Below are 22,473 nucleotides of genomic sequence, written 5' to 3'. Positions count from 1 at the left end.
AGATCAAGTTCTTGTGAGGACAATTCTCCACTTACCAGAATTGAGGGACTCCTTAAAGATGGTTGTCACGTCATCCTGCACGCCCAGTGTGGGAGAGTCCAGCATGGAGAGTAGTTCCCCAATGTTGGCTAGCTGGGCCATTCTCTCACTCAACTATGCTGTGCAGGCTCCAGGACGTGTGCTAAAGGCTTGGACAGCTCTTCATTAGGGCCACTACCAGACTGCAAAGTGGGAATAAGGACAGTGTGACAAACGACTCTCACCTGACACCACATAAACCGAAACCACATAGAGAACAAGCCGGAGAAGCTATTCAACTGCCCACGCAGGGCAGAACTGCACTGGTGACAGACAGAAATATTCTTCCATGTACAAACTTAGGAAGCCAAAGGAGCTCTGTGGAACCACAGCAATTCAGTAGTTCTCTCTGCGTCTATGTCCACCTGGGTGTTGGCTAACACTGCTCCAATCCTGCTCTACAAAGTAGATGAGCCGCTTCCACAAATAAAGCTGCACATGCTACTCTCTTCACAACACTGTCAATGGCTGAAGTTAGAAAGCTGGTTAGGCCACCAGTCTAACAGCTGGAGTGAACCTGGGATTATCTTGGATTTTAGCATACACTCATCAAATTCAGGCTGCCAGGAGAGTGACAAGCAACTATAATCGCAGATATGTCCCCCAGTCCTGAAATGCCACAGAATTGTTTTTGAACCTTATTATAAACAAAATAACCTGTAAGAACTGCATTTAATCCAAAGTCTTTCAAAAAGAAAATCATGTTTGGACTGCTTTCCATCTCGTGGGATGAATTAAAGAATCAACTTTACATAAAAAAATTATGAAAAGAAATCCATAACCACCAGTAACAATAAACCATAAAGGGCATGAAGAGAGTTGGGCTAGCTCACTGGTAGAAAGCCTGCCTAACATGTCAGGGCCTGGGCTCCATTCCTAGCACCACAGACAAAATGACACAATACCAAGAAAGTATAAAACCATGAAGGGAACAATGGTAAGAAAAATAAAACAGCAAAATATCTGTTATTCAAATTTTAGTATATTCTTTATAAAAATGCTTAAGTCTTAAGTCTATTTAAAAACAAGCCACTAGAATAAAGACTATGAGTTGCCAGCGCTCCCTAGAAGCAGAAGCTGAAGGATGGCTGAGACCTTTGAAGCCATGAGTCCCTAGACAATCACCTACTGGAAATATCCCTGAGTGTGGCCTCATGACAGGACCAGTGTGCCGGGTCAGAGGGTCCCGCACACACCATGGATACAGTCACCAGAAGACAATCTGGTGCTCTGTGCACATTAAGGAACTTTGCTACAAAAAAAAATTCACACTTTTAAAATCTGAGTGCTACAAAAATGAAATTGTAGTAATGAAAAATGACTAATAAAATTTGAGATTTATTTTTAACAACAGTGAAATTCCACTTTGATGTAACTGATCTCAACACTTAATGCTCTGGCTCAGAATTCATATTCAGTGAAATTCTAAGAGGGGCTAATGTAGTCCAGTGTGGTGGCAAACACCCGTAACCCCAGTATCTGGTAGCTGAGCCAAGAAGATGGGAGGTCAGTCTGGACTACACAGTGAGAAGGTCAGAAGGGACAGTATGAAGAACACATGAAGAAACTGAGAAGCAAGAGTCAAACTCAGAATGAACATCTAATTTCTAAGCATGCAGCACCATCTACTAGCCACACTCACTCCCTGTTTGTAACATCTGACTACCACATGATCCTCATGATAAAGGTGAGGCAGTGGTGAGCTTAGGAGTCACATTAGCAGTGTATGTAACGATAGTAGAACAAACACCCTTCCACCTTCCCTGACTTCTGTACAGAACACAAACATGACAACTGCAATGGTTAATCTTCATTGTCAATTTGAGATTGAGAATCACCATGGAAACACACCCTGTGAAGGTGCTGCTATAAAGGTTTTAACAGAACAGATCAAACCTACCCTGAGTGTGGGTGGCACCACACCGTGGGCTGAGGCCCCAGATTGGATAAAAATGAGAAAATAAGCAGAATACCACTCCCTGCTTCTTAAGTGTAGATGGAGTATGAGCAGCTGCCTCAAGCTCCCACCACCATAACTTCCCTGTCATGATAGCCTCAAACTGTCATCGACCCTTCCCCTTCCTCCAATTGCTTTTGTCAAGATATTTTTCACAGCAACTAATGCATCACTTTTGCTAATAAAGATTGTAGCTCAATAGTTACTTAGGTCACTAAGACTAAACTCAGATCTGCATAAGTGTCAGAGCCTCAATAACTGTCAAGGGTATATTCTGGGACTTCAAGACTCCATCAGCTCCTGAAAACCACCAAAGGAAATAATTTATCCAAAAAAGCAGACTTAAGACCACCAACAAATACATCAAGAGCTAAAGTGCTAACTCACAAAGTCTCAATCTACAATGCATGTCGGAATCACCTGCAGAGGACACAAATACCAAGGCCCAGGCCCTACTACACAGCAGGTTACAGGCTGAGGTCTAGAGGTGGCATCCAGTTTGTTTACAGAATCCAAAGAGAATTCCGGAGGTCAAGCCAGGGTTAAAAACTTCTCCCTAGTTAAATGACTGGCTTTAGGCTTCAATTTAATTAGTGGCTAAAACAAGAATTTTCTACTCACAGAACTGATTTTCAAGGACAGCCCATCTTTGAGGCCAATTCTTCTAGAGAATGGAAATAGACCAAGTGTTGTTGTGAAAAAGAAAATAAGCCATTTGTGTAATACACGCAGTGCCTGGCATCAAACAACAATTAAGAGGTCACTGGTGATATGGCTGACTACCTCAAGCCATATATGCTCTAGTGCTTGGCAGGGAGCTAAGAATATAAACACTTACACCCTGAACAAAGAAACATCTGCATGCTGGGGCACCATGGGCAAGGTGAGACACTCCCTCCTATCCTCTCCAGCCACTAGACTAAATGTGTATCTTACCTGTTCTGAGGACAGTTGGTGCATCAGTTTCCAGTGCTGTCAGCCTGGTGTCTTTCATGGTCACTAGAAAAAAAAACATACATATGTGTTTATAATAACCCTAAAATGAAGGAAAACCTAAGACCTGATCAGAAGGAAGTTTAGACTGGCCTAGTACAGCGCTGCCCCCATTCTTGGCAGGTGGTCACCTGCTTCCCACTGCAGTGAACTCTAAGAGCAGAGCCTCCTCTCCTCTGCACTAGCAGCAAGAGGGCAGGGTAGTCTAGAATAGGCTCCCAACTGAAACATTAGCTCTTTCACTTTTGGTTCTGGGATGTTCACTAAGTCACTTAGCTTAGTGCTGGCTTACCACGAGTTATCTTCCAGGTAAACTGAGAATATCCACAACCTCACACTCACACAGAGCTCCAGTGAAGATCTCAGAAGACTGGCCATAGTAGTGAGGTCAGTAAGAGGCACAAAAAACTTAGTGGGCCTGCATCATCACCCTCTCATATGCCACACTCCCTCCCAGCCCTGCTATATAGCCTTCAGAGAATTTAAATTCCTCAGCCAAGAAGGCATTCGACCCACCTGAGCACAGGCACATCCAGTCACATCATCTAAAACCTCTGCCCTCTCCTCAGCTAATCCATCCTTCCTAGGCCTTCTCTGCCCTCCCACTGCCAGGCCCCATCAGCTCAGGCTCCTGGTCCACAAGTCCGTACTGGTTACTTTCTAAAACCCCTATTAAGTGAGTATGAGGAACTGTTAGGCACACTGGGGAGCAACTGCAGCCAACAAAGTACTTGCGCCCGGCAGCTGCCACAGGGGCTGCTTAATGTACAAACCTGATTTTGCCTTCAAGCAGCACAGGCTAAGTCTAATCCTACATGACAGGAATAAAATATTTCAACAGCAGCTCCTCTACTTCCCTTCCCCTCTACCCTACTTCTGCCCATGCTATTCATTATCCATGTCAAATAAGTATATATATGAATATGTTCCAGTTTGCTTTTTAAACATGAGCCCTTTCAGAAACAGTGGGTTTCAGGAACTTGCTTCAGGCTCAGAGGGTATAGGTACTTGCTGCCAAGCCTGACAACCTGAGTTCGATCCCCAGAGACCCACACAGTTTATATTAAAGCCAACTTCGTTCAATTGTCCTCTGACCTCCACACATGAACAGTGGTGTGTGTGCCCACACACATACACACAAAACAAATATATAATAAATACATTTTTCAAAATTTATGGGTTCTTATCCCCATGTTTAGGGATTATCTGACTGGAAGATTGTAAACTTCACGAGGACAGGGACCATGTGTTTGAGACACCCAGGACTATCTTGGTACTTAGTACACAAAAGGCAAATGTTCAGTCTGTTCCCTTGGATATCACTAAAGTCCCTGACTGTCAATCCTGGCTCCATACTACAGACATCTACTTACATGAGGTAGAGGACAAGCTCTGGGTCAAAGTCAAACAGCAGGACTGAATACCTCTCCAATACAGTCTCTGCCCTAGTGACAGGGTGATACAGCACCACGTGGCACACACTCAGGGAGCCATGCCAACTGTCTCAGCAGCCACAGTAAGTCTGTGGGCAGTGCTGCTGGCGACTGGCCCCATAAAAGCTCCTGGCCAGATCTTGCAAACAAGAAATGCTACCTAGCTGCTTCCACTCCACCAAGCAACAGAGCTGTGCTGGTGCAGGAGCCTCTCATCTTCAGAATCCTAAAACCACCTGTTAATCAGTGAATCACACAGACTTCCTCTTATAAAGTAATCCCACTTGGATCTTCTACCTGAAAAGAAGTATTTAAGGTGAGGATAAAATTAGGATACACTAAGGTGAGATCCCATAGTCTGCCAGGCTAGGGCCATTTTCCTAGACAGAACACTACCACAGGAATTCAAGTGGGGTTTGGCTCAACAGTAAGACTTCATTACTTTATCCTTATGCTTAACAATACAGTAATGGAAATGGCTGGCTTCGGTTTCCTGTGGTACACTAAAGTCTATCTCCTAGTATTCTATTTTTAAGCGTTCACTTATTCTTTTTATATTTAAATCTTGCCCAGGGGAAGGGAGTTCATTCAACTGAGAGGTAAAGCATGAACCTCCATGAAAGTGAGGAGTACGGGTAGAAATGCTCATCAGAACATAAGAGTAGCATCAGCTCCCCACTTCTTCAAAAGACATGAGGAAAAAAGAAAAGTACCTCATATCTAGAGTTTTCCTTCCTTGATATCCAAAAGTCATGTTCACTGTAACTTTCTTTTTTTCTTGTTATTCTTTTATTATTTTACATTCCAAGCACAGCCTCCCCTCTTTTCTCTCCTATTCCCTCTTCCCACCTCCCTTCTGACCCCCTTCTCAATCGACTCCTCCTCCATAATTTCATTTCTATAAACAGTCTTCTGAAGTAAAAATAAAAGGTAGGCTAGAGGGGGCTGGAGAGATGGATCTGCAGTTAAGAGCACTGCCTGCTCTTCCAGAGGTCCTGAGTTCAAGTCCCAGCAACCACATGGACTCACATGCATCTGAAATGAGTTTCTGGTGCCCTCTTCTGGCCTGCAGGCATACATACAGACACTGTATACATTTAAAAAAAAAAAGGCAGGCTTGAGGAAGACAGGGGCTTTGTGTGTCAACGGAGTGTAAACAGAAAGAACAGTGGTGGCAGATTTATCTTTATCACAATTTATCTTAATTAATTTTAGTCTTTAGATATCGCCAGATCATTTATATATCTGGGATTACACATGAACTCCAGAGCAACATCTGTCATTAGCAGGACTGTATATATCTTTTCACTACCTCTGTCAGGACAGTGGCTCAGATAAGATAAATAACTGCACGTCAAGTCACCTCAGAGAGCTTTGTACACAATGGCCTATAATATACAAATGCAGCTCTCGGTACCAGTGAGGGTGAATGTCTCTTTAACTATAACCTGTCTTCTCTAGTCAAGATCTTATCTATAAAAACCTAAAGGTGATTCAGACAGACTCATGCACAAACAGATTCCTACATCATCAAGTATAGTTGAGACAGAGCAGAAATGTTACAATGCTATACGTATTTGGTCTTAGCTCAGGAACTCAAGTGAGTTAAAAGAAACGTCTCATCAACTGAATCAAAATTCTCTCAGCACTAATGCACGCAAACAAATTAGGCACTTGATTTAATTCTCTTTCTGGACACAAAAGGAAGAAAGGGGAAAAGAGCTGATGGTATAGGTGTGATTTTTAGTCTTCAAAGCTGTAGACTCTCTCAAGGTCACAGAAGTCAGGACAAGAAAGCTCCAACACACCAGACTGTCCACTTGTAATTCCTGTCCTTAGAGTCCTCGATGGACAATGGACAGGTTACTAAGCTCACTTAACTCTGAAGGTGACAAGCCCTCTAGATATAGGCCCACAGGGCAATTTTTTTTCTTCAGATAATGGTTCCGTTTTGACAATTAGCATGAACAAAATTATGTACTATGAAAATGCACCTGGGCTGGGAATGGTCAGGTACACCTGTGATCTGGCACTTGGAGCAGAGACAGTTGGACTGGAGTGAACCCCAGACTAGCCTGGGCAGCCAAGCAAAACTGTCTCAAAAAACAATAAAATAAATAAAAGATACCAAATGTATATTCAAGAACTCACTACATAGAGCTTCCCTAAACAGAAGCATTTCAGGGCAGCTGAGCTCAAGCATGTAATCCCACCACTAGAGAAGCCGAGGCAGGAGCATGAAAATTCCAAGGCTAGCCTGGACTACAAAGTCAGTGAAAGCTAGATGGACTGAGAACCTGTCTCCAACAACAAAAACAAACAGAAATAATCCAGGGTAGAAGGCACAGGGCTTGCCAGCACAGGACAGTGCTTCTCTAAGTATGCTCCCCATATCACCAGCAGTGCCCAAGAACTTACTAGAAATGCGTGTTCTTAAAAAGGGAGGGAGATGCCAGGTGGTGGTGTTGCGTGCCTTTAATTCCAGCACTTGGGAGGCAAAGATAGGCAGATCTCTGAGTTCAAGGCCAGGCTGGTTACAGAGTTCCGGGACAGCCAGGGCTATACAATAAAATTCTTTCTCGCCTGGCGGGTGGTGGTGGAGGCCTTTAATCCCAGCACTCTAGAGGCAGAGGCAGGAGGATCTCTGTAAATTCGAGGTCAGCCTGGTCTACAAGAACTAGTTCCAGGACAGGCTCCAAAGCCACAGAGAAACCCTGCCTCAAAAAACAAAAACAAACAAACAAACAAAATCCCCTCTTCCTCAAAATACAAAGAAACAAAAAGGGGGTGGGGGGAAGGCAGGATCCTGAGCCTTGACCTGCATCTTTATGATGCAGGGCATGAATCTTAGGCAATGGACCTTTGAGGTGATTCCAACACCACTAAAGACCAAGAACCTGGAGCGGGGGACAGGAGTTTGGGGCTTCTGGAGAGATGTCTCAGCAATTAAATGCACTAGCTGCTCTTGCAGAGGACTCAGGTTCAGTACCCAGCACCCACATGGCAGGTCACAACCAAACAAAACTGGACTTACAACTTCAGTTCAAGGGTAATGAAGTCCTCTTCCAGTCTCCTCGGACACCTGGATCCATTTGGTGCACATACACACACTCAGGCACACACACACACACGTGCACACGTATACACACACAGACATAAAATTTTTTAAATAATAATCATAAAACAAACCTTAGTGGGTGTCTATGTGTTAGAGAGAGATAAAAAATTTAAAATAATAACTATGAAATAAATTGTAGTGGGTGTAAGAGAGAGAGAGGGAGGGGAGGAATCCAGGGAGAAGGAAAGTGGTGAAGACAGATAGTAAGAAAAAAATCTATATACAAAAACCTTGGGAAAATATAACAGGTTCCACCAGTGAACTTTTCCTACCTACCAGCTTTCAAAAAAATGTTTTTAATAAAGCCTAAGTGTGTAGGTTTTGCTGAGATTTTGTTGTTTTGTTTTTAATATGTATAAGTGTTTTGTCTGAAAAATGTCTGTGTACTACATGTGTGCCTGGTAACTGCAGAGGATAGATGACTGTGTTGGATTCCCCTGGAGCTGGAATTACAGGTGGTTGTGAACCGTCATATTGATGACAGAAATTAAACTCAGGTCCTCTTAACTACTTAGCCATCTCTCTAGATCCCAAACGTGTTTTTAAGAGCAGTAAGCTATCTAAAATGACTAGCTGGGCTTTAAGCAAGGTTCAGAAAATCTCTAACACTGTTTCCAAAATCTCATTACCTATATGCATTTTGGGGCGATGGGGTATCATCTGTAGAAAAGGAAATATTGGCCCACAGGTTTTTACAGACCTTAAAAATAAGATTTGCTTCAGCCCCCCAAAAGTTTAAAAACCACTATCCAACTAGACATGACTGTGTATACCAGTAATCCCAGAAATGAGAAGGGAGAAGCAGAAGGATTAGAAACTCAAGCAAAGTCTTGCCTATAAGGTAAGTCCAGACTGGCCTACATTTTATGAGCCCCTCAAAAAATAAACAAATGAGTTGGAGAGATGGTTCAGGAGTTAAGAACACTGGCTGATCTTCCAGGGGACCCGGGTTGAAGTCCCAGAACCCATATGACACCTCACAACTGTCTCTAACTTCAGTTTAAGAGGACCTTAAAGTTCCCATGGCAAAACACTAATATACATAAAAGAAAATAAATAAAAAAAAAAAACTAAAATCCCACTGACCTATGGGTTAGTTTAGGAGATCAGCAGACTGTGCAGTTTATCTTAATACAACATTAAATGCTTGGCTTCTGAAGCCAATCAAACACAGTTCATCTTCCTGCTCAGCAAGTCTCAAAATTCTTTCCTGTTCTCCCCAAGGGTATAAAAAAAGTAAAGGGGGATCAGATACAAAAACACTTAGATGTGCTTAGCACATAACAAACTTTTATAACAATGTTACCACTAAACAAAATGTATTGCAGAGTAGAGTGCTAATTTAGCAGCCCAGCCATTTACTAGCAGTAAAACACTGGTAAAACCATTCTGTAACTTAAAACTGATACACTTCAAATTTGCTACTGTTCTCTGTGAGGGACACAATGTAGCACAAATTTAACCACCGCAGGCAGAAGAGTACTGCTTCTGTCCTTACCTGCACCACCACCCTGCCCTGCTCTCATCACCAGACTAAGATAAAATCAAAAGCATCCTGACCCTATGACCCTATTTACTTACATCATGACCTATGAATTGCAGGTAAGTAACTACCATGCCTTGTTTGGGAATAACACTGTGCATTTAAGGCACTTATTCATTAGATGTCAATCTGAACTCATTTAGCTATAAAATGTATAAAATAGTTACTTTTACTATTTCCTTTTATACACCCCCAAAAGAGAGGAGGGACTAGAAGAAACTGAAAATGACAAGGTCCTGAGGTCACATATCTTTTATACATGTGTGTGTTTATTCTTTCTCATTAAAATTTACATTAAGTCACTAATTTTTAGCAACTACAGACTTAAGAAGAGAAAAAATAAACTCAAATTACTTTACAGGAAATCCCAGTGCAATTTAAATGAGTATGCACACCAAAAAAAAAAAAAAAAAAAAAAAGCAATGATCAGAGGCTTTAAAACACACATATGAGCAAAACAACAAAAATACCTCAACTATTTCATATACTTTTCTTTTATGCCTGAAGTTACTTATATATGACCAATAAGACTTGTCTTTAAAAAGGAGATTTATAAGAGAAAATAAAGGGAATCTCTGTTTAAAGGATAAACAAGCTCACCCTCCCAGCTGGCCCAAGAGTCACACGTTCGTTGTCTTTGTCATTATAGAACTATTACCATAGAGTGAAGACCAATTAACACTGATCAGAATGTTTACTAACGCTCAGCAAGACTTTCACTCAAGAAATCTGGCATTCGAGGATATCTAGTCAGTTCTGGGAGAAACTAATGTTAGTTCAGTATGGCACTGGAATTACAAAACAAACATACCTACAATCTAAAAACTTTGAAAGAAGACAGCACTTACAGGTCAAGCTACCTGTGTACAAAGCTTAAAATCCACAACTACATGAATAAGATAGCTTAAGAAAGCCCTCTACGATAAATCATAAATTTAAAAAAGCAAATAGCCAAAATGATACTTTAAGCCTATGATCACCTACCTTTGCAGTAGAGAGAAGACTTCTTCCAAAACAAACAAACAAACAAACAAACATATCCTCAATGACAGAATATGTAGGTGTACCGACTAAGGGGCCAGATGTTTGGTGCACAGAGGTTCAGAACTAGTTTGGGATCCCTTGCTTCTGGCAGTTGTGCTCCCCTGCAAACATTACACAGTCTGATTAAACTGTTGAGTTTTATCTCACAAGTGAAACCAGGTCTGCGCTGAAAGCTTCACATCACAGCAGCAAAAGAACCATACAACGCTGCTCTTAGCCCAGCCGAGGCAGGAGACTGCACACACTTCAGCGTAATGAAAACATGCAAGAAAGTCGAGCCTGTTTTCTTAGAACTAGGAATTTAGGGACATACCAAGTGTTCATGACACCAGGAAATGCATGAAGCAGAGAAAGCTTACATCATCTGCCCTTCTAGACCCATGATGTAATGGTGTTTTTAGAGAAGATATTAACTTTAGTAAGAAGGTATTTTCTGTTTACATCCTCTATAAATACCCCTACATTTACACCAGGTGGTTAGAGAAGTCTGAGGAGCCTCGTTTGCCTGATGTATGACTGTTAAAGGGACATTTCCTTACAAAACTCTAAATCGGTTTTCCTATTTGCATATCCCAGGTTTATTCAGGGATGCTCAACTTAAGAATCACAGGTGGGCTGCTCCGTAAATCAGGGGCTCCCAGAAGACCAGGCTCTGTGATGCTTCTCAGAATTTACCGCTGCATTTCCCCAGCCTGTTTGAATGCAGATGACTCCAACTTGATCATAAAGTTATAAATCAAAGTATCTCGGAAGAACATTAGTCTATTTTAGTACTTTCATAGCTTACTCTATGTAAAATAAAGGGCTAATTCTACACTTTTTTTAAAGCAAGGGTTTGAATAATTTTTTTTTTTAGTGAATGTCATCGGTTTATAGAAAAATACAAAATACTGTGTAATCTAATTAGGACTAACAAGATCAAGGTGCTACAAGAAACAAAAAGCATAAGACATACAAGCCAAAATGCACCCTGGTTTAAAGTTACACGCACAGACCTTGGCCAAATGATTAACTAAATCACTTAATAATAGGCCAGTTTTAATCAAATAACAGGCAAATGAAACCAGTCGGTCCTCGGTTCCACTGCTGTCTCAGATTAAGGGGGTGTGACCTTGGACAAATTACCCCAATCTTTCCAGACCTCAGTTTCTTCACCGAGGGAGACTGCAGATTGCTTCTCCTTTGTCCAGCTGCAGAGAGAGGATGGCTGCAAAGCACTTCCAATAGTGCCCGGGCACAGAGGCAGTCCCCATCCCCTCAAACGTTAGCCGGTTGCCGATGGCCGCACCCCCACCCCGCCCCCACGTCCCTCCCTTCCCAGATTCAAAGCGCACGAAGCCAAACTCTTTTAACCCCAACACAAAGAAAGTGCTTCGATTCCACAAAGGTGTCTGGGACTCCAGGCTGCGGGGCCCTCCCGTTCCTCAAATGAATGAATGAGCGTCCGGCAGTGGCTGGGCGAGTAGCTGTCCCTAACGAGCACCTCTGCCGACTAGAAGGTAACTGTCTCCCAGCATCAATTAAACACCCACAAGTGCACCGGAGCCAGGCACGCCGGCCGTGCACACTCTCCCCGACAGAGCGGGCGCTGGGCGGTCTTCATTCATTCTCCAGCCGCAGCGCCAGCGGCTGCCGCGGAGTCTCGGGCCGTGGCCCCACCCCCAGGTCTCCCGGCTCGGCCGGGGTCTCTGCCCTGCGCCGCGCACCCCCGCGGGAGCCTGTCAACGCAACAAGCGAGGGGGGCGGGCGAGCGGGCCCACCACAGACCCGAAGCTGCAGCCATCTGTCCCTTCCGACGGCCCAGGCCCGCCTCGGCTCCCCGGGGCCCCGCCAGCCCTAGCCGAGCCCCCGGAGCCAGCGCGCGATGAGGGCGAGCGAGGCGCTCCCTGAACCCCCTTCCCCGGACCCCCGACTCGGCCAACGCGCCCCGCAGTGCCCCGCAGCCTAAGGTCACGCTGCCAGGGCTGCCCCGAAAAGCCCACAAGAAAAAGAGGGGGAAATATCCCCGTACTCACCCACCGTCTACTCCCCCTCAGCTGTTTACCTCACAGTGCCTCCAGCCTACAGGGCGCCGCCATCTTGAACGCGCAGCACCTCCCCCTGGCGTGATGCGTCTCCAAACGGCGGAGGCCTCCGCCATGAAAAAGAGTCCCTATCCGGGTGCCTCCTACACCCCGAGCTTAATGCCCGATGGCCAAAGTCATCTGCTTCTCCAGATAGAACAGGATGTCCCACTTGTGACGATACAAGCTGGCCTGGAAAAATAAAGCCAAAAGGGATTTTTAATGTGGGGGCGGGGACGGCGGAAGGATCGCGAAGGTGAAGGCCCACTGAGAGATCTTGTGACTCTGAAGGAGGCCGAAAGAAGGGCCGGCGCGGAGGGCGGAGCCACGCGAGCGACCGAGGGGTGGGGCGGGGAGGGGCGACCACGTGATGGTGACAGGCGGCGCGTACTTGGAGTAAGCTTGTGCACAAACAAGCGGACCTGGTGAGGTGCAGTAGGAGCGCGGGGCCATCTCAGGCGGGTGCCTCTACCTTTGGCACACCTGCCTCCATTGGGGTCTCCCAGTGTGCGTTCCTAGTTCCCCAGGAGCCGCTGGGGTTGGCGTGGATGGACGGCCTGTCAATCACAGCAGAAGTGAGCCTGCGGAGTGGCCTCACACCTAGTGACTTAGAGCCCTAGTCACAGGAGGCAGTTGGAAAGTCGTCGGCGAGTCTTTTCGAGCCTCAGTTTCTTCCTCCGAAATGGCGATTAAGGAAGCAAAGAGATCCAGCGTGTGAAGTACTTAACACTGGGTCTCATGCCTGTTGAGTGCTCACTGCAGGATGGACAAACAGAGAGAGAGAGGAAGCCTAGCTGTAGTGAAAAGCTTTCTAGAGGAACATCAGAATGTATTTGTTGTATTTGATTTTTTATTAGCTTTTGTTTACATTGTTTTTATCTTTTTATATTTATTTTTTGTTGTTTTTTTTGTTTGGGTTTTTTTTTTTTTGACAGGATTTCTCTGTGTAGCCTTGACTGCCCTGGAACTCGCTCTGTAGACCAAGCTGGCTTCTATCTCAGAGATGTGCCTGCCTCTGCCTCCCAAGAGCTGGGATTAAGGACATGTGCCACCACCACCCGGTATTGCTTTTTGTTTGTTTGGTTTTTGGTTTTTATTATATTTAAACTTACATAATAAGCAATAGTGAAAGATGACGGGCAGAGACTGGAGAGACGGCTCTGCCATTAAGAACATTTGTTGCTCTTGTAGAGGACAAGGATTAGGGTCCCAGAACACGTAACTCCAGTACCAAGGATCCAATGCCTTCTCCTGATTTCCTTGGGAATCAGGAATGCACACCTGAACATACGAGGCACTCATTCATATACCTACGATGATGATGATGATGATGATGATGAGAAGAGGAGGAAGGATGAAAGGCATCCAAGTCAAAATAAAAATGAAACTCATAGGGGCTGGAGAGATGGCTCAGAGGTTAAGAGCATTGCCTGCTCTTCCAAAGGTCCTGAGTTCAATTCCCAGCAGCCACATGGTGGCTCACAACCATCTGTAATGGGGTCTGGTGCCCTCTTCTGGCCTGCAGGCATACACACATACAGAATATTGTATACATAATAAATAAGTAAATAAATAAATATTAAAAAATGAAACTCATAGCAGTTAAATGTGTAGAAATGTGCAAAAAAAAAAAAAGTACAAGGCTCAGTAGCACTATGGGAGTTTTCTTTACTTTGAGGCAGGGTGTCAGGCTATGCAGCCCAGGCTAGTTTTGAACTAGAGATTCTCTTGATCAGTCCTCCCAGCTGCTTGGGCTGCAGAAGCACACACACCACTGTCCTAGTTCTCTGCTGCTAATGTGATGAAGACCATGACCAAAAGCAGCTGAGGGAAGAAAGGGCTGATGCACATTTACAGTCATCATGACGAGAAGACATAGCAGGGATTCCTGACAGGACCCTGAGGAACAATGCTTCCTTGCTTGCTTATGGCTCCCTCAGGTTGGTATTTTATATAATCCAGGACCACGTGCCCAGACAAGACACCATCCACAATGAGCTGAGCCCTCAACTCCAATGGCATCAAAAATGGAGGTATTTTCTCAGTTGAGATTACCTCTTCCCTGGTGACATCAAAACTAGCCAGCACAACTGCTTACTCTCAGCTTGGAGTTTACATAAAAGCTAGTTTTTGTGAACCAGAAGTAGAAGAGGTGGCTGCAAAGAGAATGACATTCCAGACTCAGGGAACCAGAAGAACATGACCCTTCCAGCAAGAAAATGCTTGGTGAGTTGTGGGAATAAGTTTAGGGACTTGCTGGGTCCCAATTCAAGACAGCCTGGAAGAAGAGAACAGGTGTTTGAGTGAGTGGGGACTGTCAGAATGTTGAAGCTCCAAATGGGCTTTGCTAGGGCTAATGTGAGACACTTGGTGGGTCCTCTATGAGGATTAGAAAAGTGTGCTCTTTCTAGGTCACTGGCTGCATGAGCAGAGTTCAGGATCTATTTTGTCTTTCTCAGGTACCTCCATCTCTCCTGGAGTTCTTTGCACAGTGAACAGTCTTTATAGATGACGTCTTGGGTCACTGGGAGGGCAGGAATGATGCTGGGGATGTCGCTAGTCCGCTATTGTCACAGAGGCAGATGGAAGAAGTTCTAGATCCCCGCCGGAGTTTGGATGCAGGTTTCCACCACCATACTCACTGGGTAAGTCTTTTGTCTCCTCACCCACACAACCGAGGGTGCTGCCTAAAGGGGTGGGAGCTGAGCCCGTCTGACATTCAAATGTGGAAAGTGCAGGGCCTCATTCGGGCTTTGTCAGCTCGGTTCATCCTGTGTTCGCTGTGGGCAGAGCATCCATTAGTCCTCAGGGCTGGTCCACCAAATGCCAGATTCTTCAGCTGCCCAAGCACAGGCCCCTGGGGGAAGGTTCGGGGAAAGAGGGGAGGGGAGGGCTTGCAATTCTCTCGCTTTCGTTGGTCCCTAAGCCATTTCACAAGAGTGGATTCTTGCCTCACACCAGTGTGAGGATTCAAATATGCTCAGAGCTTGCCGAGACCACCAGTAGCTGGGAGACTTACAGTGACTAAGGAATGGAGTGGGGGAACCAGAAGGCCCCCCTCCCTGCCCTGCTTCCCTCGGCTTGCTGACCTCATGGGGCTGGAATGTTCTCCTAGGAAGAGGGGGAACAGTGAGGAGCTGAAGTCAAGGATGCTGGCTCTCAAGAGAGGCCACATTGTTACTGTTTGTACAGGGTCTGGAAGAAGAACCGTAATTGTTACCAGGATATGGACCACAGGGACTGCAGAGGGGAGGCCAAGAAGGCAGGCAGAGATTGACAGCCTTGCCAGGAGATGTTTTTACCAATCTGGGCTTTCCTAGATTGATTTTTATTGCTGAAAAGGTGTTCATCAGACCATCTCTTTCCACACAGTACCCTAGAGCCTCCCTGTGACAGGGGCTTCCTAACTGTGTCCTGTGTGGGCAGATGGTGCCCACGTGGTGCCTATAGCAGGCATCTGTCATCTTGGACTGCGCAGCAACTCTCCTCTCTCCTGAGGAGCTGAGTTGCCCTTCCTCTGCTCTTGTCCTGGTGGCCTTGGCCATCACACTACATCCAGACCACCAAATACAGATCAGGCCGGCCTTGCCAATAAAAGATGCCTATCATCTAGCTAAACTGATTGGCCCCTGCTTGAACATGTGACGGGAGCTATTGTATAGAACTATCCTGCCAGCACAACTGCCTTCTTTCTATGACCTGTGCCTGCCTATGAAAGACCATCCCATCCGTGGATGTGACTTGGCACTCCTTCCTAGAAGGAGTGAGCAGAGAGGGCCACTGGAACATCACCTGCCTATCTAGCTACTCCTTCCAGCCAGCTGTATGCCATTTACTCTAGTTGCCCGTGGCTTGGGAGCTCAGAGAAAGGTTAGAAAATATAAGCTAGGAAGACTACAGGAAAAGGGTTCCATCTACACAGGCATGGAGGAGCCATCTTCCATGCTGGGTGCAGACTTTCTATCATGGCTATTTTAGGGTTACCTACGCTTCTGCTTGTAACCCCTCACCCAATGCTCTCATAAGCCTAGTAAGCTCAATGGTTCACTACAGTGAACTTTTGGTGGATCTAACTTTGGTTTGTTGTTGAGCTTTTAGAAGGAGGTTTAGGAAACATTGCTTAGTCTCCCAAGGAGAAAATTCTTGTGAAGGAGTCTAACCAATAAAACTGCTTCCCTGGTGTTTCAATACAGGTATGCTAAAAGGTATAAGGTATGCTCTTTCTTCTGTTGACTAAACCAGGACAGGGAGGCTGTGGGCTCTCATTTTCTTTGTACTGTGTAACAAGCTGTCCAAGAATTCTGGCCTAAAAAAGAGTCACCAAGGGCCTAGGAGATCATTTTTGCCATGTAAGCATGAGGGTTTGCATCCAACCCCCAAAACCTACATGAAAAGGCCAGGCACGGTGACACACCCTTGTGATCTCATCCCTTGAGGCAGAAGAGGGCTGCATAGAAAGGCCATACAGCGCTGGTCCCTGTGGAGTTGGAGCCAGCCACAGCTCCCCAGCATCCTGGACAGCAGAGAGGAAGCCACCAAGAGTCTTGCTGGAGGAGACTAGATCTAAAGAGCCGATCCGAAGCCCTACAGAGAAGGACAGCTGTAGGACACAAGCCATTGACTGTGAGGCCTGGCTGTGCCTCCTGCTTCGGTGTGGATAATACAAACGTGTTTCCTCAATCTGTTTCTTTTTTTTTTAATATTTATTTATTTATTATGTATACAATATTCTGTCTGTGTGTATGACTGCAGGCCAGAAGACGGCACCAGACCCCTTTACAGATGGTTGTGAGCCACCATGTGGTTGCTGGGAATTGAACTCAGGACCTTTGGAAGAGCAGGCAATGCTCTTAACCTCTGAGCCATCTCTCCAGCCCTCAATCTGTTTCTTTTATTGACACTGGCTTCTGACAAGCAGCTCAGGCCTCCTGTGACCAAGAACCTTGTCTTTGCCTAGATCACATTTCTGAGACTCAAGACCAAGTTGGTGGCTCTGAGTAGGTCTTCTCAGGACCTCCATGATAGCACAAGATAAGGGCTGCTCTGAGCTTGCCCCTATGCCCGTGTGCACGTCTGTTTCTTCATTCTGGCTCTGTACTCACGGAGAATGTGGTCCGTCTCCCACCTAATTTATCTGTTCTGCTGTTCCCAGTCAGTGGGACAACCCCCTTTAAACAACTCAAGTCAAGGGCTGGAGAAATGGCTCAGAGGTTAAGAGCATTGCCTGTTCTTTCAAAGGTCCTGAGTTCAACTCCCAGCAACCACATGGTGGCTCACAACCATCTGTAATGGGGCCTGGTGCCCTCTTCTGGCCAGCAGGCATACACACAGACAGAACATTGTATACATAATAATTAAACAAATATTTAAAAAAAAAAACAAAACAGCTCAGATCAAGGTAAAAAACCTGGGAGAGGGCTGGTTAAGAGTGTTGGCTGCCCCTTCAGAGAACAGGTTACCGGTACCTGTGTTGGGTGACTCCAGGGGCTTCAACACCCCCTTCTGTCATCCTTGGACACTGATACTCACATGTGCACACACACAAATAAAAACGAATCTTTCTTGAGAAGCCTGCTTTGAGATAATGTACTTTACCCCTGTGTTAGTAACTTTTCTTCTGCTGTGGGAGAACACCATGACCAAAAGCCACTTGGGGAGGAAAATTATGTATTTTATCTTACATCCCTTCAGTTACACTCTATCTGTGGTGGTTTGAAAGAAAATGGCCCCCAAAGGGAGCAGCGTTATTAGGAGGTATGGCCTAGTTGGAGGAAATGTGTCACTGTGGGGGTGGGCTTTGAGGTCTTCTATGCTCAAGCGATGCCCAGTATGACAGTTAACTTCCTGTTCCCTGCAGATCAAGATGTGGAGCTCTCCGTTCCTTCTCCAGCACCATGTCTGCCTGCATGTCACCATGTCTTGCCATAATAATAATGAACTAAACCTCTGAAACTGTAAGCCACCCCAATTAAATGTTTTCCTTTATAAGAGTCACCATGGTCTCGAGCCAGGCAGTAATGGTGCACACCTTTAATCCCAGCACTCAGGAGGCAGAGGCATGTGGATCTCTGTGAATTCAAAGTCAGCATGGTCCACAGAAGAAATTCCAGGACAGCCAGGGTTACACAAGAAATCCTGTCTCAATCCCTGCCCCCCCCCCAAAAAGAGTGTGTTGGTTATGGTGTCTCTTCACAGCAATAGAAACCCTAACTAAGATTGTGATTGAGGGAATTCAGATCAGGAATATGGATAATACTGCTTACTGACTTCCTTTCCATGACATGTTCAGCCGTTTTTGTTGTACACCTCAAAGCCACCTGCCTAGGGATTGGCACCACTCACAGTGGCCTGGACTCTCCCACACCAATCATTAATCAAGAAAATACCCCACAGGCTTGCCTCCAGCCCAATCTCATGGAGACATTATCTTGTGAAGTTCCCTCCTCTTAGCTGATTCTAGCTTGTGCCAAGGTGATTTTAAAAACTAGCCTTAACATATGAACAATTATTGCTTTCTAATGAAAAAAAAAGGAGATAAACTTTAAAAGCCAGAAACATGAGGACCAGCGCTGCTGTGAAAAGAATCCTTTCAGACAAAGGCTAAGATGGAGACACAGAGAAAGGCAGAAGAGCAAGAACTGCTTTTGTTATATGTCATAGAAGTCATACAGTCCCAAGATCCTGCCCAGCGCTGGCTAGCACCTTTCTTTGCTGTTACGCCTCTACTGTAAAAAAAATCCCTTCGTGAGGGATTGTATCCCTCAGCCTAGAACCTAGGAGTTTCTTTTAACTTTTCTGACAAGATTGTGAATAAATTTGCAGCTCTTCCAGGGGACCTGAGTTTAGTTCTCAGTACCCAGGCTAGGTGGCCAACAACAAACTATTACTCCAGCACCAGGGAATCTGAGATCCTCTTCTGGCCTCAGCAGGCACCCGTATACATAAGGAATATACTCAGACACACACACATGACATATACATAAATATCATAAATCTTTAAAAATATACACCCTGGGGGGCTGGAGAGATGGCTCAGAGGTTAAGAGCATTGCCTGCTCTTCCTAAAGGTCCTGAGTTCAATTCCCAGCAACCACATGGTGGCTCACAACCATCTGTAATGGGGTCTGGTGCCGTCTTCTGGCCTGCAGGCATACACACAGACAGAATATTGTATACATAATAAATAAATAAATATAAAAAATATACACCCTGTACCTGGTGAATTATGTTTTCATCTTATATTTTATTTCTAAATAGATTATAAACACAAACACTTACTGTTTTTACCTTAAAAGAAATCAATTACTTGCCAAATGTAGTGGTAGACACTTTTAGTTCCAACACTCAGGAGGCAAAGACAGGTTATTCTCTAAGTTCAACACCAGCCTGGTCTGCAGATAAAGTTTCAGGACATCCAGGACTACATAGAAGAAATCATGTCTCAAAAAGAAAGAGAGGAAGGAAGGGAGGGAGGGAGGGAAGGAGGGAGGAAAGAAGGAAGGAAGGAAGAAAATAAGAAACAATTACTTTGGGGCTGCAGAGATGGCTCCATGGTTAAGAGCACTTGCTGCTCTTGCAGAGGACCCAGGTTTGGTTCCCAGCACCCACATGACAGCTTGTATGCCTACCTATAATTCCAGCTCCAGGGATCTGACACCCTCTTCTGAACTCCAAGAGTCTCTGCACACACATGCACATTCCCCACACAGATACACATAATTAAAAACAAATCTTTTTAATTTGTATTATTTATTTATTTACTATTTTTGGTTTTTAGTGACAGGGTTTCTCTCTGTAGCTCTGACTGTTCTGGGACTCGCTCTGTAGACCAAGATGGCCTGGAACTCAGAGATACACCTGCCTCTGCTAGGACTAAAGGCATTTGCTGCCACACCCAGATAAAATAATTTTTTAAAGAATAAACTACATTTTATTTATTTATTTTTTTTGTTTTGAAACAGAGTCTTACCATGTAGCCCTGGTACACCTGGAACTCAATATATAGACCAAGCTGGCCTGGAACTCACAGAGTTACGTCTGCTTCTTCCTCACAAGTGCTGAGATCAAAGGCATGTGCCACCGTATTCAACTCAGAATCAACTACTTTTTTTAAAAAAAAAAAATGTGGGTAGATGCTTTGTCTGTGTGTATGTCTACACACCATATGCATTCTTGATGCCCATGTAGGCCAGGACAGGGTATAGGATCCCCTGGACTTGGAGTGACAGACAACTGTGTGATATCATATAGGTTCCAGGAATTGAACTCAGATCCCCTGCAAGAGCAACCAGTGCTCTTACCCACTGTGCCATCTCTTCCAGCCTCGAGTCTATTGTGTGTGTATGTGTGTGTGTGTGTGTGTGTTGAGAGAGAGAGTTAGAGAGACAGACAGAGAGAGAGAGAGAGAGTTAGAGAGAGAGAGAGTTAGAGAGAGAGAGAGAGAGAGAGAGAGAGAGAGAGAGAGAGATGGGGGCGTCTTTCTCCATAACCCTGGCTGTCCTGGAACTCATGCTGTAAACCAGGCTGGCCTCAGACTCACAGAGATCCACCTACCTGCCTCTGCGATAAAAGGTGTATGCCACCATACCTTCTCAAATGTACTTTTTAAAGGAAAATATATATTGCAAAAAAGTTTATATTTGTTCAGATATTCATTCCTTATTCCTAGCACCCTTCACTATTTAATGAAGATCTAAGTTTCCATCTGTACCATTTCCCTTCTCTCCACCACTGAGCTGAATCCTTGACCCCTCATTAAGATTCTTAACATCACTGGGCGGTGGTGCACGTGCCTTTAATCCCAGCACTCGAGAGGCAGAGGCAGGCAGATTTCTGTGAGTTCGAGGCCAGCCTGGTCTACAAGAGCTAGTTCCAGGGCAGGCACCAAAGCTACAGAGAAACCTTGTCTCAAAAAACAAAAACAAAAACAAAAAAATTCTTAACATAATTGTCTGTTGAGTGACTGATGCTAAAACATCCTGGGAAGAGCGGGGTGGGGGCAGGGAGGGGAGAGGGAGAGATCTCATTGGCCCATACCATTATGGAGCCTAGCAAGTCCAAACTCTGCAGGGTGTGTTTACAGGTTAGCAAACAGAAAAAGAAACGCTGCCATTAAGTCCGAAGGCCAACTATAACAGAAATTACCCCAGCCTGGTGGAGGCCAGTCTGCTCTATTCAGCTCTGCCCCAGTTTGCCATGACCCGCCCACTCTGTGCTGGGAATTATTCTTTGCTCAGAGTCCACTGTTGTAAATGCCATTCTTATTCACAGAAACGTCCAGAATAATGCTTGATCACACTTGATCTCTCAGGAGTACAAGAGAGCCTCGTGAACATTGTAGACCAGAGTTAGAGACAGGAAAGTTCAGGGGCAATTATAATACCTTCCAGCAGGTGTTAACAAGAAACTTAAGCAAAAGGCAGTGTTATAGCACACACACCCAACCCCTCTGTTGCTCATGGAGAAGACTTCAACCATGGAGAAGAGCAGTTAGCGGAGAAAACAGAAGACTGCCAGGAACAGCCCAGGAAGAGCAAGAACGTGTGTGAGGAAAAGGCAAGAATGCCAGAGCAGTTGGGACAGGAGGCGGCAGGGGCAACATGAACTAGGAACCCACAGTGTTCCGAGGTTTTGCATGAGTACATACAGCCTTCAGAGGAACCCTATCCAGTAGGTGTAACTTTAAAAAAAAAACTGAGTCACAGAGACTTGTCTCAGTCACCAGTTAGTGGGCCTCCATAGGGATCACTAGAGAGGTGAGCAGGCCAGGTCCTTAGGAGCCTGGTATGTGAAGATATTCGACCTTGATGTCTGCTGGGGTGTAGAGAGGGGATAGAGGAGTCAGGACTATTTTATACCAGATGGGTGAGCTCACCGGTGGAAGACCCCATCAAAAACAAATGAACTAACACGGAGATGGATAGAGGAAGATAATTGAAGTCAACCTCCGGCCTCCACATGGGCATAGATGAACTGAGCATGGCGGTATGTGTGCTGAATTCTTACAGAGCCGCTATAGAAGAAAGCTTCTAAAAAAAATGTTAAACAGAAAGAGTGAGCCAGGCATGGTGGCGTACACCTTTAATCCCAGCACTCTGGAGGCAGAGGCAAGTGGATCTCTATGAGTTTGAGGCCAGGCTGCTCTGCAAAGCAAGTTCCAGGACAGCAGAGCTACACAGAGAAATCCTGTCTTGAAAAGCAAAAAACAAAACAAAAAGAAAGACAAGAAAAGCTTTGACAAACCG

The 22,473-nt window shown here is 45.1% G+C and overlaps 1 protein-coding gene and 1 long non-coding RNA gene across 6 annotated transcripts in view; one reads left to right on the top strand and one right to left on the bottom strand.

The window, feature by feature from the left end:
* Tsc1 (TSC complex subunit 1) overlaps positions 1–12,264 on the bottom strand; it is a 43,692-nt gene extending 31,428 nt beyond the window's left edge. For 4 of the 5 annotated variants that reach the window (XM_041674306.1, XM_041674308.1, XM_041674309.1 and 1 more), the window contains exons 1-3: positions 12,182–12,264; positions 2,972–3,034; positions 36–221 (exon numbers count right to left, since the gene is read on the bottom strand). In XM_041674306.1, the coding sequence (XP_041530240.1) occupies positions 36–141 (106 nt within the window). In that variant the 5' untranslated portion in view covers positions 142–221; positions 2,972–3,034; positions 12,182–12,264. Of the gene's footprint in view, positions 1–35; positions 222–2,971; positions 3,035–10,106; positions 10,157–12,181 lie in introns of those variants that run through there. The other variant, XM_041674307.1, reaches the window with a different exon arrangement.
* Positions 12,265–13,863: 1,599 nt separating this feature from the next.
* On the top strand, positions 13,864–18,271 carry LOC121462502. The gene is made up of 3 exons (XR_005976334.1): positions 13,864–14,455; positions 14,689–14,874; positions 18,087–18,271. It is a non-coding gene; the product is annotated as an uncharacterized LOC121462502 (long non-coding RNA).
* Positions 18,272–22,473: the final 4,202 nt, after the last annotated feature.

This window comes from Microtus oregoni, unplaced genomic scaffold, assembly GCF_018167655.1.
Source record: "Microtus oregoni isolate MIOR12 unplaced genomic scaffold, Mior012 000025F_ref0000491, whole genome shotgun sequence".
Lineage (NCBI taxonomy): Eukaryota > Metazoa > Chordata > Mammalia > Rodentia > Cricetidae > Microtus > Microtus oregoni.
The sequence above is the reverse complement of the archived record's forward strand: the minus strand, read 5'-3'. Positions and strand labels throughout refer to the sequence as shown.